At 39.7% G+C, this 18062-nt stretch overlaps 2 protein-coding genes across 2 annotated transcripts; both read right to left on the bottom strand.

The window, feature by feature from the left end:
- Positions 1 to 2650: 2650 nt before the first annotated feature.
- Positions 2651 to 4278, bottom strand: LOC140735106 (hemoglobin subunit beta-like). Its single transcript, XM_073059902.1, has 3 exons — positions 4129 to 4278; positions 3654 to 3861; positions 2651 to 3000 (listed from the first exon to the last, which is right to left on the bottom strand). Exons 1-3 carry the CDS (start codon positions 4218 to 4220, stop codon positions 2872 to 2874), a joined length of 429 nt encoding a protein of 142 aa, XP_072916003.1. The 5' UTR covers positions 4221 to 4278; the 3' UTR covers positions 2651 to 2871.
- An 11834-nt stretch (positions 4279 to 16112) lies between these two features.
- LOC140735105 (hemoglobin subunit alpha-like) lies at positions 16113 to 17214 on the bottom strand. Its single transcript, XM_073059901.1, has 3 exons — positions 17058 to 17214; positions 16603 to 16810; positions 16113 to 16356 (listed from the first exon to the last, which is right to left on the bottom strand). Exons 1-3 carry the CDS (start codon positions 17150 to 17152, stop codon positions 16231 to 16233), a joined length of 429 nt encoding a protein of 142 aa, XP_072916002.1. The 5' UTR covers positions 17153 to 17214; the 3' UTR covers positions 16113 to 16230.
- Between the last annotated feature and the right edge of the window lie 848 nt (positions 17215 to 18062).

Here is an 18062-nt window from a genome sequence, read left to right as displayed (position 1 = left end):
AGATTGACAATTGATTGTGTCATACAAGTGGGCTATTTCAGAGTTCCAAGTTTTAAGTTCGAAGTTAAAAGTAAATTTATTAACAAAGTACATAAATGTCACTATATACAGCCCTGTGATTCATTTTCTTTTGGGCATACTTGGTAAATCCAAAAACCACAATAGAACCACTGAAAGATACAATCGACGTGCAAAAGATAACAAACTGTGCAAATACAAAAGTGGAAAAAAACAAACAAGTAAGCAATAAGTATTGTGAAAATGAGATGAAGAATCCATAGGTCATGGGTACTTCTCAGTGATGGGGTGAGTGAAGTTGAATGAAGTTAACTCCACTGGTTGAAGGGCATATTGGTTGAGAGGTAGTAAGTGTTCCTGAATATGGTGGTGAGGTCCTGAGGCTTCTGTGCCTCCTTCCAGATGGTAACAGGGGGAAGAGAACATGACCTGAGCGGTAGAGGTCCCTGATGATGGCTAATGTGTGACTATGCACTGTGCTGATGTGTGGAATGGAGGAGACAGCTTTACCAGTAATGATCTGAGCTGTATCCATTACTTTTCTTATAACCTTTTTTGGTCTTATAGCAAATGCTTTTAGGCTTTTTGTGTCTCCGGCCTGATGGGAGGGGGGGATGAGAGGGAATGTTCAGGCAAAGGCAATTGAAGTCTGTTTTTTTTTAACTTTTAGTGTAAACCCTCACTTCTCATTCAATGTCTGAACACCTAATTCTAGCAATTCTTGTTATGGTTGGTACATTTATTTAGAAAGTGTGAGTGTTCAACTCCAGGTCCCACAAAATACATCACATCCATCCCTTATATTCAGCTCTAAACTCTGGGAATAGAAGGGATGTAATTGTGGTTCTTTCTCCATGGATCAGCCTGTCCTGATTTACTCACAATCCTGAGTGAGCACAGAATATTTTGCTGGCTACTGTCTGATTTACATCTTACTCACAGGCAGTGTATCCAGATGAATATTGGTCAGTACATTCCCTCTGTTCCTACTACTGCAGTTATTTCTAGCACGAGAGAATAATTAAGTGTTTCCATTCCATGGTATTTCCTGCCTCTGAAATCAATTTTAAAAAGCTTAGCTTTATTTGTTACATGCACATTGAAACATTCAGTGAAATGCCTGATTCACGACAAATCAAACCAGCAAGGATTATACTGGAGAGCCCACAAGGATCACCAAGGTTCTGGTACCAAAATGGCATGCCCACAATTGACTAATCCTAAAGCAGAGGTCTGGAATGAGAGAGGAAGCCAGAACACCTGGAGGAAATGCACTCAGTCTCGAGGAGAACATGCAAACATCTTGCAGACAGAGAGGGGAATTGAATCCAAATCTTACAACCGGAGAAGTAAGCGATTGAATTAAACAAGCTACTGTGCCACCACATTTTTGTAGTATTTTAAATATTGTCTCAAAACCAAAGCACATCTTTGAACATATGAACCACAGGATTAATCGCATGGAACTCTGAAATCAGGAGCTTGTGAACTGTGACAATGTGTAGTGATGACCATTAATGTAGATGTTGGTGGTTTCTGTGGCAGAGAGCACCTTTACTCTGCTACAGCTGGTGATCTGGAAATAAACACTCAATTTGGTTCTACTTTATACCTGATGGGGCTACAGTGAATGGCAGTGCTCACAAGATAGAGTTTATCTCTCTGTAAATTAGAAGATCAGATTACAGAAGGTGACCCAATTGAAACACAATTGCAACTCCTCCACGCCCAGAACTTAGAGCTGTATGTATAGGATAGATGAGTTAGGTAGAAGCCGAGTTGAACTCCCATACTTTGGAAATACATGAACCAGCTTTGTTCCAACTCCACTTTACACCTGTTGCAGCAACTGAGATGAGCATTGCTAAACTTGAAACTTGAGGGATAGGCCTCTGTTTACTTTCAACATAAGTGATGTTTTCAGCAGTGAAACATGACAGTGCCTCACAATGATCTGCCCATTTTGGTCTGAGTGTGAAAGACCACAACCAAAGCTATTGTGGACATTTTCCTTGTTTTAAAGTAGACCATTGTTGGACTTTCATTCTCTCTACCTTCAGTTTTAAACTGAAAAATTGTATTACTTTATCTATTCTGTATGCTATTCTGTATTCTATGTACATTTTTTAGAAAAGTGTGGGTGTTACCTTGGTCATCAAATTTCTTTTATAAAATGGCCCGCTGAATAATAATTAGCACATTACTCGATGTAGGCAATCTTTATACAATGAATCAAAACTATGTGTTATTCTCCTACAAAAATGGCCTAATATGGGATGGTGGTGGGAGAATCAGGGAGAATGGATTGTGTGGAATGATGGGTACAGAAAATCTAAGAGCTTTTGAATTTCTTTGAAGACTAGCAGTTTGTCAACAGGTTGAATGGCATCATATCTTGTTATGAAATGTGAGAAATATGTGAGAAATTGGCTGCTACTTTTCCCCATAGTACAGCATTAGCTTATTTCTAAAGTACTTCAGCAGATGAAAAATGCTTTGACCTGTGCTGGGATAGTGAAAGGTCCTACAGCACAACGTCTGCTTTTTAACACCAAATTGTTGTTCATCTCAACATTGACCAAGTCAAAGATCTTTTAATATTCATTCTCTAGAGATGAAGAAATTACCTCTGTGAGAGAAATATTGTTTCTTTATTGAAGTAAAGGGAATGCTTACAGGCATTTTCCAAACATTGAGGAAAATTCCCATACAAAGAGGAATATTGTGCCACCTTTACATTAGCATGACTTGAACCTGAAGAACAAGTCCTTTAAGCAAACAAGACATTGTAGATGCTGATAATACAGGTTTTCATTGCATTTCTGAAGGTGGTGGAGGATGCAGGTTATAGATTTAATGGTAGTTGTTGGAGAGAGCTTCTGTCACCAGTTTAAAAAACTTGTAAACAGCTTCATGTTCCTCTGGTCTGAATGCCTTTTTCTCATGAAGAGCGAGTTCAACAATGAAGGCCTGGCTGAGAAGCTGTGAAGAAAAACAATAATTATACAACATTGGAACAAAACTGGAAAGCAAACCCCAAATCTCCAATGACTTCATATAGAACAGCCCAGAAGTCCAACCTGTCCTCTGGGTCGATGTCAGTACTCAGTGGTGCAAACACAAATCTTTTCCCACCTTTTTCCCTGCACACTTGTCCCATATTCTTGCCTCATGTGCCCATCAAAGCCCTTTTGATTCTTTTTGCCAAGCAATAGCTAAGTAACCTAAAGCACAGCAAATTGGAGCAGACTCTCTGCAGAAAACACAGTGATCTTCTTGGAGCAGTGATGTTGAAAAAAACTTTGCATTGTCAGATGGTGAGTGAAGGGAAGTTGAAATCAATTTGTGTTCCTGTGCAATCCGTCCTACTCTAGTGCATGAATTGTTGAGTGAGCATCCTGTGCAAATAGCTCTCATTAAAGTGATTAAACTTTCTAACCTGTGACCCCCCACCCAGATGTAACTATTCAGAAAATTAGAGGACTGCCTTTTGCACAGCAATCAGGTCTCCTCCATTTCCTTGGGGTTCAATCCACTATGCTTGGTTGCCATGTTTGTTATGACACTGTAATTGAGAAGTATTTATAGCACCCCTTTAGTGAAATTGTACACAACGTAAAAACATTGGTTTCTACCTTGAAGTTTTGAGTGTCCACTCCGATTTTTTGATGGTTACTGCTGAGCTCATAGAAGTTCTTCTCAATACTCCTCAAATCTTTAATTGCAGTGTTCAGAGCCTTTAGCACTTTGCCTGCATGAGTCTGAACACCAGGGTCACAGGCTGCAAAATGGCCATTGAAATTCTTAAACAGCCTGGTCGTCCAGGGATAGACCGCGAATACCCTAGAATGATAAAAAAAAAACAAATTGCCCACTTTCTGTTCAGATAACTTAAAATTAATTTATTTCTCAAAGCACATCATTGAGGAAACTTTCATCCAGTAAAGAGTTGAGTTTGACTAGAACCTCAAGTCAGTGTTGACTACTAATTCCCTCACCCAATGACAGCATCTAGGCAAGCATAGCAAATTAAAGAACCTTCACTGGAACCATAGTTGAAAATACAGTGCATGATTTAAACATAAAACAGAAAATACATTTTCAACATACCTTGCCAAAGCTTGGGCAGTTATCGTTTTCTTATCCAACTGGTCCCATAAGTTTGTGACGTATTGTTCCTGTGCATCTGTTAATTTCACCATTTTGGTTGTTAACCTGTCACTACTCGCACAAGAAAGCTGTGTTGATCTGGAGTTTGGACCTCACTTTTATAGGCTGCAATAGAGCTAATCTCAGACTAACACTGAAATGTAATAGGCTGACCACCTGGTGGGTTGGACACACTTTCCAAAAGTGGGCAACAAACCTGCATTTGTGTGTTAAGATAAACACCTGCTGAACAATTGCTAGTCTGAGCCTCAATTCTTCCCATCTAAATGCAAAGAATTATTCTCTATTTTTGTTGAGTAATAATTCAATACATTCATTTTCAAACTGTAGAACTCTCTCCTTGTTATTTGAAGTTCAACCCTTAACTTCATTTTGCTGATTACAATTTTTATTAAATAAAATTCTTAGCTTTCAGAAATTAATATGTTTCTGATGTTGAAATCAAATCAATGTCTATTATAATAAACCTGAACAACGGGATTGTACCAATGGAACAACTGAGGACAAAATACACCATTAAATTAGACAAGATTATTTTTAAAAATACTAAGCTACAGCAATATGCACTTCACTGTCCCTGGAGTGTTTCTGACTGATGATTCTGCTATGAACGTTCACTGGGTAACTAATAGCATCTTACATCGTCTGTGGGTAGGTTTATGAATTTGGTAAGTGGACACAGATGGACAAATCTCTATTTCTGTTTCGTGTGTCCATTCAATGTTGAACCAGCCATGAGCATTCACAAACCTACTATAGGTGAAATGTAAACATGGAAAGACCAATGAGGGAAAATGTAGATTCTCTACAAACATAAATGTGAGACTTTATAATGGAGAAAAATAAAATGTCAGAGGAATTAAGCAAATGCATCCTGTCTGTTAGTATATTGAATTTTCATAAAGCTTTTAGTAAGCTTGTGTTCAAGCAAAGACAAACAAGGACAACTCACATAGAACTTGGGGTCACTGTGTCCATTGAGAGTTGTTTAACAAATGGAAAACAGAGTAGAGAAACAGACCCTTCATAGGTAGTCAGGCTGCAGCTGATAGGGTCCAACAGGATTCAATGCTTGGACTCTAAATACTTATGTTGTCTATTAACAGTTTGTCTGAGAAGACCGATGTAACATTTTCAGATTTCCTAAGAGAACCAGAGAACTAATTGGGAAGTTCAGTTCAGGCATCATCTGGAATATTGTATTCAATTCTGGTCACTCATCATTGAAAGGATGTGGAGGCCATGGAGAGGGTTCAGAAGAGGTTTACCAGTGTGCTGGCTGGATTGGAGGGAGCATGCTATAAGGAGAGTGGTTTTCACTGGAGTGGGAGAGAGGACACCTGACAGAAATTTATAAAATTAAGAGAGATTTAGCTAGGGTAGGCAGGCAGTCTTCTTGCCCAGGAATGAAATGCCTAATACAGGGGGCAATGCATTTAAGAGAAGAGGGGGAAGATCAAAGGAAATTTATAGCATAGTTGTTACATGTACAGGAGAGTGTTGGGTGCCTGTTATGTGTTCCCATAGAGGTGTTGAAGAAGCTCTCAGAAAGATGCATGAATGTGCAGAGAACAAGGGATATGGACAACATGCAGGCAGAATGGATTAGATAGCACTAGCTTAATTAGTTTGGCTGAAGGGATTTTTCCTATCCTGCTCTGTTCTAGGTTCTAAAGCCTAGGTGAAATAACAGCTACATTATTGTACACAATTTTGGCCCTACTCTCTAAAAAAGGCTTGTTCACTTGTAAGAGGTGCTGTAGAGTTTCAAAGGACCAGTCAGAATATCACATGTGGGATAAAATCACACAATAATAGTAAACCAGCAAGCTAATTTTCCAATTTAATTCAGAGAAGGTTGGAACTACTCAGGAGATCAAGTCACATCTGTGAGATTTCTTCTTTCTCAGTCTGACCTATTGAGTAATTCCAGCATTCTGTTTGTGAGGTTCCCTGCATTTGCAAGTGGTTTTGATTGTCAGATGTGAGGCTACTCACCACTGATAGTACATACAATGCTCAAATACATTTTCTACTCAGCAAATGAAGTAGTCCATGCTTGATACAACAATCCCCATTCTACATTCTGCCATAAATAGCTGGTAACATTCACATCACCCAAGTGCCAAGTAACAAGGATCTCAAGAATCTCCAACAAGATGTCATGCAGACATTTATCCTTGTGTTCAAGAGCATTATTATCATTGAGTCCCACCATCAACATCCTGGGAGTCACTACTGTCCAAGTACCAAAGTGGATCAACTACAGAACTACTTTGGACCGACAAGCTGGTCAGTGTCTGGTTATGCAATGGCAAGTGACTCACTTACATCTCAGTATGAACTTCCCAACTTCTAAAGGTCCAATTCTGCAGTGTGATGGAATACTCCCCAATTGCCTGAATGAATGCTTCTCCAACATCACTCAAGAAGCTCAACACCATTCAGCTTGGACACCAGTTTGCTTGAATATTCTCTCATCAGTCGTCCATGCAGCCTGTCCTCTCCAACCACTGCAGCAGGCGTTGCACAAAACAGCCCACACGCCCAGGTTCATAATAACAGAATGCAGAATAAACTACTATTAAGGCCACAGTGAGGTAGATTGTGAGGTCAAGACATCATCCTACTAGGATACTGTTTAATTCCCTTATAACAAGCTGAACAGAAGTTGTCCTTGAACTGAATAGGATGTACTTTCAAACATTTATATCTTCTGGCCTATGGGAGGTCTTTGATTATTTTGACTTCTTTATCAGAGCAGCAAAAACTGTAGACAATATCTATAGAAACACTAGTGTTTTCTATGGACAAAAATGCTGGGTTTTGTTCTAGGTTAATCTTTGTTCACAACTCTTTGCATTTTCTGGCGATTATAGGGAGAGCAGTTGCCACACCAACCTGTGATGCATCTGGATAGGAAGCATTCGATGATGTACCAATAAAAACTAATGACGGTCAGATGGGACATGCCAGATTACTTCAGCCTCCAGAATAAACTGAGAGTTCTTGGCCATGATGGAACTAGGAGCTTGTTGGTGATATTCACTCCTGGGGACTTGAAGCTCTCAACCTACTTGATCTCAACACCATTGATGTAATCAGGTGTGTGTGCACCACCCACCCTCGTGAAGTCAATGACCAGCTCTTTTGTTTCACTGGCATTGAGGGAAAGATGGTTGTCATGACAGCATGTTGCTAGGCTCTTACTTTACCCAGCTCATTGTTATTTGAGATTCGGCTCACTGTGCCGGTATCGTTTGTAAACTTGTAGCCCTCTGTTCATGTGTTCATTCTGAAGCTGAAACAGCATGCTACAATTCTAGAGAGTCACCTGCTCGATTTATAGTGGGACACATTACATACTGAGCCTATGTCTACTTGATTTAAATAGCATGAGAGAAAAATTCATTACTAGTTTTGCACACAAAAATGCAGGAAAGGAATTACTAGAATTTTTTTTCATTGTAAGCGTGAGGCTTTTGTGAAGATGCTGAGCATTGGTTAGGTAAGGTGAGGTAAGATCTTTCCATCCTTCCATAGTCTGAGTGGTTTAGAGATGGTAGGCAGGACCGCTGTGTGTTCATCCTGCAGAGCATGAGAAGGTCAGGGAAGCTTCCGTGGTTCCTGGTGATTATACCTGTGGGAGGTGTGTTCAGTTGCAGCTTCTGACCAGCTGCATAGAGTGACTGGGGTTGAAGATGAATCAAAAGGGTGAGATACAGCAGAGAGAATTGAGAGAGATGGGTAGAAGTTTAAAAAGTAGGGACAGTTGGGATGTAATGTCTGGTGTCCTAGTGAAGATGGGAATAGCAGGATAGGGTTGATGAATATGTGGCTAATGAACTGGTGCAGGTCCGACAGACACCTCGGAATGGTGGGATATCTCCAGGATAGAGGTCACTTGTACAAGAGAGATATGTTTCAATAGGCTTCTTGGCCAGGGCAATGGCTAGAGTTATTGGAATGTGTTTGAACAAGTTGAGCAGGATATGGATCCTAAAATGGTCATGCAGTCAATGTGAAAACTGGAGTAAATATAAAGTTTAAAGAGAACAAATCTAGTCAGCAAGGTCAGGACAAGGAGTGAGGAAGGTCTAATCATCTAAACTGCAAGAAGCCTGACAGGCTGATGATCTCAGAGTATCTTTGACATGTGGGATTGTGATATAATATCTCTTACAGAAACGTGATATATTGAGTGGATATCATTTGCTTGGATTGTCAAGAAGCTTTTAAAAAGGTCCAGCCCACAATGCTGCTACACTGGATAAGAGATAAAGTATGAGTATAGATAGAAAAGTGGTTGATTGCCAGAAGTTAGAGAGTGGAGATAAAGGGATACTTTTCAGGATGACCACTGCGTCTCTGGAATTCCAAAGAAGACAGTTTTAGAAATTAAGCTTTTCACTTTATACATTAATGATCTGGATGAAGAAACTGATGATATTGTGGCTACGTTTGATAGGTGGAGGAACAGTCAATATCACAGAGGCAGGAAATCTGCAGAATGACCTGGAGAGGTTGGGAGAGTGGGCAAAGAATAAGCAGATGGAATACAGAATAGGGATTGTGGGGTTATACACGTTGGTAGGAATAACAAAGGACTGTTTTCTAAATGGGGAGAAATTTCAGAAATCAGAGGTGTGAAGTTATGTGGGAGTCCTTGTTCAGAGTTCCCTCTGTGTTAGCTTGCAGCTTGAGTCAATTGTAAAGAAGGCAAATGCAATACCAGCATTCCAATTTTAACCATATCACCATATAACAATTACAGCACAGAAACAGGCCATCTCGGCCCTTCTAGTGCGTGCCGAACGCTTACTCTCACCTAGTCCCACCTACCTGCACTCAGCCCATAACCCTCCATTCCTTTCCTGTCCATTACCTATCCAATTTTTTTTTAAATGACAAAATCAAACCTGCCTCTATCACTTCTACTGGAAGCTAGTTCCACACTGCTACCACTCTCTGAGTAAAGAAGTTCCCCTCGTGTTACCCCTAAACTTTTGCCCCTTAACTTTCAACTCATGTCCTCTTGCTTGAATCTCCCTACTCTCAATGGAAAAAGCCTACCCACGTCAACTCTATCTATTCCCCTCATAATTTTAAATACCTCTATCAAGTCCCCCCTTAACCTTCTACACTCCAAAGAATAAAGACCTAACTTGCTCAACCTTTCTCTATAACTTAGGTGCTGAAACCCAGGTAACATTCTAGTAAATCTCTTCTGTACTCTCTCTATCTTGTTGATATCTTTCCTATAATTCGGTGACCAGAACTGTACACAATACTCCAAATTTGGCCTTACCAATGCCTTGTACAATTTTAGCATTACATCCCAACTCCTATACTCAATGCTCTGATTTATAAAGGCCAGCATATCAAAAGCTTTCTTCACCACCCTATCCACATGAGATTCCACCTTCAGGGAACTATGCACCATTATTCCTAGATCACTCTGTCCTACTGCATTACTCAATGCCCTATTATTTACCATGTATGTCCTATTTTGATTATTCCTATCAAAATGTAGCACCTCACACTTATCAGCATTAAACTCCATCTGCCATCTTTCAGCCCACTCTTCTAACTGGCCTAAATCTCTCTGCAAGCTTTGAAAACCTACTTCATTATCCACAACGCCACCTATCTTAGTAGTATTTTGGAGGATTTGAATATAAAACGAAATAGAAAATGTTTTATAAGTCACGCTGTACTGTGCAAAAGTCCCAGGTGTACATATTCACTTAGGGTGCCAAAGATTTTTACGGAGTACAGTATTTATCAACATGGAGTGGAGAGTAGCAATATTATGAGCAAGTTGGGGCCCTGTTTCTCGGGAAGGGTGTACTAGCTTCGAAGGGGTCCAGACACTCACAAGAATAATCACAGGAATGAAAGGCTTATTACATGAGGAGTGTTTGATATCTCTGGGCCTGTACTCAAAGGAGTTCAGAAGTGTGACAGGATATCTTAATGAAACCTATCCAATAATGAAAGGCCTGGATAGAGTGGATGTGGTGAGGATGTTTCTATTATTATCAGACACTGAGAGGCAAGGGCATGCCCTCAGAATAAAGGCTTGAACCTTTAAAAGAGATGAGGAGGAATTCCTTCAGCCAGAGAGTGGTGATGATGTGGAATCTGTTGCTAATGGAGGCTGCAGAGGCCAAGTTGTTGGGTGTATTTGAGGCTGAGAGACTCTAATTCCATCATGGATAGTCAAAAGCTCGGCTAAGAAAGGAGGAGGGTTGGGATGGGGTTAGCAACCCCATACAATAAATAATCCAGAGCTACAGAAATGGCAACAGAGGTTCTAAATACCTCATCCCTATAAAGGAAAGATACATCAAGAAGGTGGGTTACCCCTGAGAATAACTTGAAAGAGAGGCCCAGGACACAGGACTCTGGTGAGCAAACTCCACTGACCTGTGCCTCAGTAAGGGTTATGAGCTTAAGCTGATAGGTACTTGATTGGTAAGGAGTTTGCTGGTTATGGAGAGAAGCAGAAAATTGAGAAGGAGAAAAATCAGCCATGATTGAATGGTGAGCAAACTTAAAGGGTTGAATAGCTTAACTCTGCTCCTATATCCAGGAATGAAAGGGTTATCATATGAGGAATGTTTGATAACTCTGGGTCTATACTCTCTGGATTTAGAAGGTTGAGGGGGGATCTCATTGAAACCTTTTGAATGTTGAAAAGCCTAGACAGAGTAAATGTGTCTCATTGATGTTTCCTATGGTGGGGGAGTCTAGGACAAGAGGGCACAGGATAGAGAGGTGTCCATTTAAAACAGAGATGTGGAGACATTTCTTTAGACATAGGTGGTGAATGTGTGGAACTTGTTACCACAGGCAGCTATGGAGGTCAGGTCGTTGGGGGTATTTAAGGCAGAGCTTGATAGGTTCTTGGTTGAACAAGGCATCAAAAGTTACAGGGAGAAGAATGGGGAGTGGGGCTGAGGTAGGGAGGAAGGGATCAGCCATGTTTGAATGATGGAGCAGTCTTGATGGTCCAAATGGCCTAATTCTGCTCCTATGTCTTAAGGTCTTATGGTCTTATATTAATCTTATGGTTGAGGGATGGTCAGGACTGGCAGTTCAATTTTGCAAGGTATCATTCTTCCAGCATGAGAAAGGTGGAATTAAGAGAAAAAGGTGGGATATGATATTGATTAAGAGGAGCATAACATAAGTATTTAGAGTGGGTATTCCAGGGAAAAGGTGCTGTAACATCATGTGGGTAAAATTAAAAATCAGAAAAGTGTAATCAGTCTGATGGGATGTTCTACAGTGCCCTCAATATTCCATAAGACCATAAGATATAGGAACAGAAGTAGGCCATTTGGCCCATCGAGTCTGATCCGCCATTCAATCATGAGCTGATCCAATTTTTCCAGTCATCCCCACTCCCCTGCCTTCTCCCCATATCCTTTGATGCCCTGGCTAGGCAAGAACCTATCTATCTCTGCCTTAAATACACCCAATGACTTGGCCTCCACAGCTGCTCGTGCCAACAAATTCCACAGATTTACCACCCTCTGACTAAAGTAATTTCTCTGCATCTCTGTATTAAATGGATGTCCTTCAATGCTGAAGTAGTGCTCTCTTGTCCTAGACTCCCCTACTATGGGAAATAGCTTTGCCATATATAATTTATTCAGGCCTTTTCGCATTCAGAATATTTCTATGAGATTTCCCCTCATTCTCCTGAACTCCAGGGAATACAGCCCAAGAGCTGCCAGACATTCCTCATATGGTAACCCTTTCATTCCTTGGATCATTCTCATGAATCTTCTCTGAACCCTCTCCAATGTCAGTATATCCTTTCTAAAATAAGGAGCCCAAAACTGCACACAATACTCCAAGTGTGGTCTCACGAGTGCCTTATAGAGCCTCAACATCACATCCCTGCTCTTATATTCTATACTTCTGGAAATGAATGCCAACATTGCATTCACCTTCTTCACCACGATCTCCACTTGGAGGTTAACCTTTAGGGTATCCTGCACAAAGACTCCCAAGTCCCTTTGCATCTCTGTATTTTGTAATTTATTTTTTTATTGAAGTTCATCATCAAACAAACATTTCCATTAGACGTATTTCAGACATTGTTCATATATATCATATAATCATATATATCACAAATCTCCCCAAAGTATTTATCTGAGGTATACACTTATAGAAAAGAATGGAAAGAAAAAACAAGCAAAAGGAAAGAACTATGTACAAGTAGGGAGTGATTCTTTTTTACAACAGATTCATTGATTTGTGAGAATGAAATCAGGCCTATGAGGCATTATGTAGTTAAACCATTTTTCCCAGTATGAATCAAATTGTTCCAGCTTATGGTTAACAGATGCTGTTATCTTCTCCATTTTGTAAATGTCCATTGTAATTTCCATCCATGTATTTAAAGTTGGGCTCTCCTGTGATAACTATTTCCTAGTAAGAGTCTTTTTACCAGCCACCAACAGTATATTCATTAAATATTTATCTCTTTTCAACCATTCTTGAGGTATATATCCAAAATATATGGTCTTACTCTCCAAGGGTATTTCACATTTAAACATGTCTTGTAGGGCATTGTGTATCCCCCTCCAATAGTTTTTGATAACAGGGCAGTCCCAAAAAATATGATAATGATTTGCATTTTGATTTCCACAATTTCTCCAGCAAACAGGGAGGTTACTATCATAATGGGATTTCTGAGAGGGTGTAATAAAATATCTTATCAAGTTTTTCCATCCAAACTCCCTCCATTTCTGTGAAGTGCTAATACTTCCATTGATATCTCCATATTGTTGTCCATTCTTCCTCAGATATAATTATCCCTCCTTCCTTCTGTATTTTGAATTCTCTCCCCATCTAAATTATAGTCTGCCAGTTTATTTCTTCCACCAAAGTGCATAACCATACATGTTCTAACATTGTATTTCATTTGCCACTTCTTTACCCATTCCCCTAAACCATCTAAGTCTCTCTGCAGGCTCTCTGTTTCCTCAACACTACCCGCTCCTCCACCTGTCTTTGTATCATCGGCAAATTTAGCCACAAATCCATTAATCCCATAGTCCAATCATTGACATGCATCGTAAAAAGCAGCAAGGAGCAAATATGTAGCAAAATGCAAGTTAGTTATAGAAATGATAGGGTTATAATAGTAGGTAATTGTAACTTGCCTAATGTTGACTGGTGTTGCACTGTACAAAAGGATTAGGTGCGGCAGAAGTTTATTAAAGTTGTAAAAGTGAGTTTTCTGAAGCAATATGTAGTTGGCTCTATTAGGGAAGGAGTTACACTCAAAATCAGTAGACGATGAAGCTAAGCAAGCAGCTAAAGTGTTACAAACACGAGGAAATCTGCAGATGCTGGAAATTGAAGCAACACACACAAAATGCTGGTGGAACACAGCAGGCGGAACAGTAGGCGGAGCTAAAATGTTAGTGGCGGGACACTTCAAGACATTTGTGGAAAGGGTTAGTACTAGTTCAAAGGTTGAAGTTCTCTTTGGGGCAAAACTAATTTTGATGGAATTAGGAGAGGCTGCAGCAGGTAAAGAGTCATCTGGCAATTGGGAGGCTTTTAAAAGTGAGGCACAGAGTTCAGAACCAACACATGCCATTTAAAGTGAAAGGAATGGTTTGCAGTATTAGGGAAACTGAGGAATATTAAGGGTCTGGGTAAAGGCAAAGGATGTCAGGTTTAGGCAACTGGGATCAAATGAATTAATAGTAGAGCGTAGGGGAAGTAGGAGTGCACCTCGGATGGAAATCATGTGGGTGAAAGGAGGATATGGGATGTTTTTGACAGATAAGATGAAGGTGAATCCTCACAGTTCCTATGTATATTAAAGAAAAGGGGGCAAAAGCAGAGATATGAAACTTGGTAAAACCTGGAACATTTCAATGATATCCTGAAGCATATTGATATACAAAAGAGGAGGCTTTTGCAGTTGAAGTTCCTGATAGTGTATATAACCCCAAGATACTGATATCAAGTTGCTCTGATCACAGAAGGAAAACTTGCATCTCAGTGTAGTCTTCCAGGAGATGTATTGTAGGAGATTTGGATGGTACCGTTTCAATTGAATGGTCCAATTTCAGCATTTTAGATGAGAAAAATGAATTCCTCTATTTATAATGATTTTGAAAGAGATAATAATGATGATTTGGCTCCTGTCTATCAGTGAATGTTGAATTTTTATAACTATATGATCAAATACTTAAAACTGCATTGGTAACTCTGATTTGGAAATCAAAATACTTTTTCAAGGATTAAGTTTCAGGGAGAGCCTAAATTGGCTTTCATTTTTCCCCTGGAATGTAGGAGACTGACTTGACATTGATGCATAAAATAGTGAGGGGCATAAATTGATGGTCATCGTCTTTATCCGAGTGTTGGGCATCTAAAACTAAACAACATAGATTTATGGTGCGAGGGGAAACAATTTACAAGTAGCTGAGGGGAAACTTTTTCACACAGAGTGGAGGGTAAATGAAATGAGCTGGGAGAGCAGGCTGTAGAGACAGGTATAATTACACCGTGGAAGAGACATTTAAACAGTTCCACAGTTAGAGATGATTTAGATGCATATGGGCCAAACGTGAGAAAATAGGAATGACTAGGTCAGGTAGAGATTGGTTGGCATGGATGAGTTGGGCTGAATGGCCTGTTTCCATGTTGTACAACTCTACAACTCTATTTACCTATATTTATCTGTAAAGCTTGCTTTGAGTAGTGAGTCATGATATCTTGTTGAATGTATAAAAGCCGTTCGGAGAGATATCGATCTCCCATTTCTGATGTTTGGCTTTTCAGAAATCTCTGCTGCGCGCTTGATTCATCTACAATGGGGCAAAAAGTAACTGCCAGGCAAACAGACATTTGTTGGTTCAATGCTTTTATACTGTTACGTACCCGTGGGTATCTTGTACTTGTCACGTGACAGTGGTGTTGAAGATATGCTGGACCTAAGGTAGTGGTCTTGTGATGGTGGAGTGACGTCATTTTCCCACCAATAGAGGTCATGTGACAGGTTTTTTTTACAGGGTATAAAAGGAGGACCCCTCCCTGTGAGGAGGGGCAGTTCATGGCTGGATTTGCCATTTTGACTCCATGCCAATATTATGACGCAGTTTGATTGAAAGGTGGAGTTTTATTTAATGCCTAAAGTTTGAAAGGTCATTGCCGGCAGTTTCTTTATAATACTGCCAGTTAAAAATCAGTGGAGAGTGAAGATTGGAGTTCGGGAGCTAAAAGATCAAGGAAAGTTGATTTCGACGGTGATACAGGTTCGACCTTGTTTGATCCTCATTCGGAAGGAATTCGTTGGCTGTGCCCGTGTTAACCCCTGCAAATAATAGCAGAAAGGGTTGGGTACAGTTTTGTAAAGGAAAGGTCAGTGCCTTTAAGCCGTTTCATTTTCATCTTCGTAAATTCTCTGGGAAAAGTATAGTTCGACTGGGAACCGCAACAACACGATGTGAAAGAGAATTTAAATTGTCTAAAAAGTCTCTCCTTTAATGGACTGTAAGCATTTTGAACTTTTGCAGTACTACTTTGAAGAACTGTTTTTGCAACATCGCTTTAAGAACTGTTTTTGCTTTATTCCTTTAAGAACCCTTTAAGCTGCCGCACAGCAGCTGATTTCCGGTTACGTTAGTCGTTTGTTTACTTTTTGGGGTTTGTTTTTCAGTGTTTAATAAATGTTTTATTTGTTATAAAAAACCCTGCCTCAATTATATATTTATTGTTGCTGAATCCGTAACAACATCCAAATTCTTTTTCCTTTTTATTGTTATCTAGTGATAGAGGTAAACAGATCCTGCGGTATTTTTGTATTTTTGCTAAAGACATATCTGACAGGTATTTTTCTGAAATTAAGTCTAGTTAAAAAATCAGCCACAGCAAATGATAAAGCATTGATTGAAGTGAAAGTTTATTTAGATCAGTTTATCAATTATGACAATTAATCAATGACAAAATGTGGAATTAAATGATAATCTCGCTGTTGTTCACCATAGTTTGTTGATTGCATCTTCAACGGTACTTGGAGCTCAATTCATGTGCGAGCAACTCAAGGAATTTGTCGACAGCACAGTGGGTTGCAGGGGAGAATGCTGGCAAGTTAATAGCCAAGGTGATCACAATACAATCAGCCAACAGCTGTAAAAGTGAAAAATAAATAACATAAGACAGTGTTAATATTGTCAACGGATGATTTTACTTTGACAGTTGTTTGTACTTTGACTGCTTTCCTACGTATCGTGTAGCAGGAAAAAGTATTCTCAGCTAAACTGAACAAGATGACAATGAACAAAGTAAAGTTGAAAGTTCATAGTTGCTGATCTAATCACAATATCATAGTTTGTGTAATGACAATGAGGAAGAATCTGTAAAATTGCTACGTACCTGAAAGTTGTGAGGATCCACAAGAAGTTCTTCACCATGTTTCTTGGCAAGACTTTCCAGGTGTTTACTCAGGTTGTCCACGTTATGGGCTGCATCCGCCACAGCCTTCATTACCAGGCAACCATGTTTTCTGACGGCTGGGTCAGAGGCTTTGTAGCCATTGAATTTCGGGAAGTACGTCTTAGCTTGGGGGTGGATCTCAAACAACCTTCAGAAACATGGAAAGTGAAGGTAGAAATTATTTGCAGACACAATGTACACTACATCTTATAGGATTAAATCATGTTATTCTTCAGACCAACAATCACATTATTTTGGAAAATCTTCAATTCTATGCAGAGATTATTATTGTGCATTTTTAGTAGTCTCACTGTGTAAAGGAATGCAAGGAATGTTATCAATTACAAATAATAGCTGAAAATGCAATAACAATTGTGTGAATCGAAGAAAATTACCTGGCTAAAGCATCTGCACCCCAAGCTTCAGCATTTGCCTTTATCAGGTTGCCAAGTTCCTCTATGACCTGTTTGTTGGGGCCAGAGAGCACCATTGTTGCTGAGTTTTCACTTCTTCAAATCTCTCAATAACCAGGAGATGCCTTTGGCTTGATGTGTCTGTATTTATTGCAATTCACACAGAGCCACACCCTCTCCACCCCACTTTTCCCATTGGTTGTGGGTCCTGATTCACGGTCTACGTAATCTAATGATAAGAGACAATAGTGAATAGAGAACCAGTCATCTGTTTCACAGACAACTGTTAGCAAAGATATCCTGTTCCAGGAAAGCTAAGCACCTCAGACCTTTCATTTGAAGCACTCTTGCAAAAGGGTTATTTTATTTTCATGTAAGTTACTGTATTAGTAAATGTAGATTAATATTCATTAAATCTGTATGTGCTTCCAAACTAATCCTGATATAATAACTTTAATGTATTTTATTGTTGTTTTTGGCTGGATCTTACATTGAATTCACCCATTCAAGCTCATCCTCCTCACATTCAGTCTTTTTATTTCACAACCGTTTAACTTCAGTATGCGGGCAGACATGGTTTTCCAATATTCACAAAACACGTCTGTGTACACTGCACAGAAACTGACTGGGCAAAACAAATTATTATGTAATGATATTGGACCAGAAAGCGTGTCAGTCTAGAATCATGTAAATAAGGCTGAAGGATTTTGTTACGCACAAGTCCATGGAAGGTGTAAGATCTGAGGATGGCCAGAGCAACTTTGAAACGTTGCTCCTGTTTCCTCCCGCAGTCCAAAGACACACTGTTTGGTAGGTTAATTGGTCATTGTAAATTGTCCCGTGGTTAGGCTCGGGTTAAATCAGGGGATTACTGGGCGGTGCAGCTCAATAAAATATAAATAAACACACATCTACCACTCATTCCACTCTCCCAACACCCTCTGAGTGCAGAAGCTTCCCTTCATATTACCATTAAACAAGTCACCT

The sequence above is a fragment of the Hemitrygon akajei genome, chromosome 11, assembly GCF_048418815.1.
Source record: "Hemitrygon akajei chromosome 11, sHemAka1.3, whole genome shotgun sequence".
Taxonomy (NCBI): Eukaryota; Metazoa; Chordata; class Chondrichthyes; order Myliobatiformes; family Dasyatidae; genus Hemitrygon; species Hemitrygon akajei.
The sequence above is the reverse complement of the archived record's forward strand: the minus strand, read 5'-3'. Positions and strand labels throughout refer to the sequence as shown.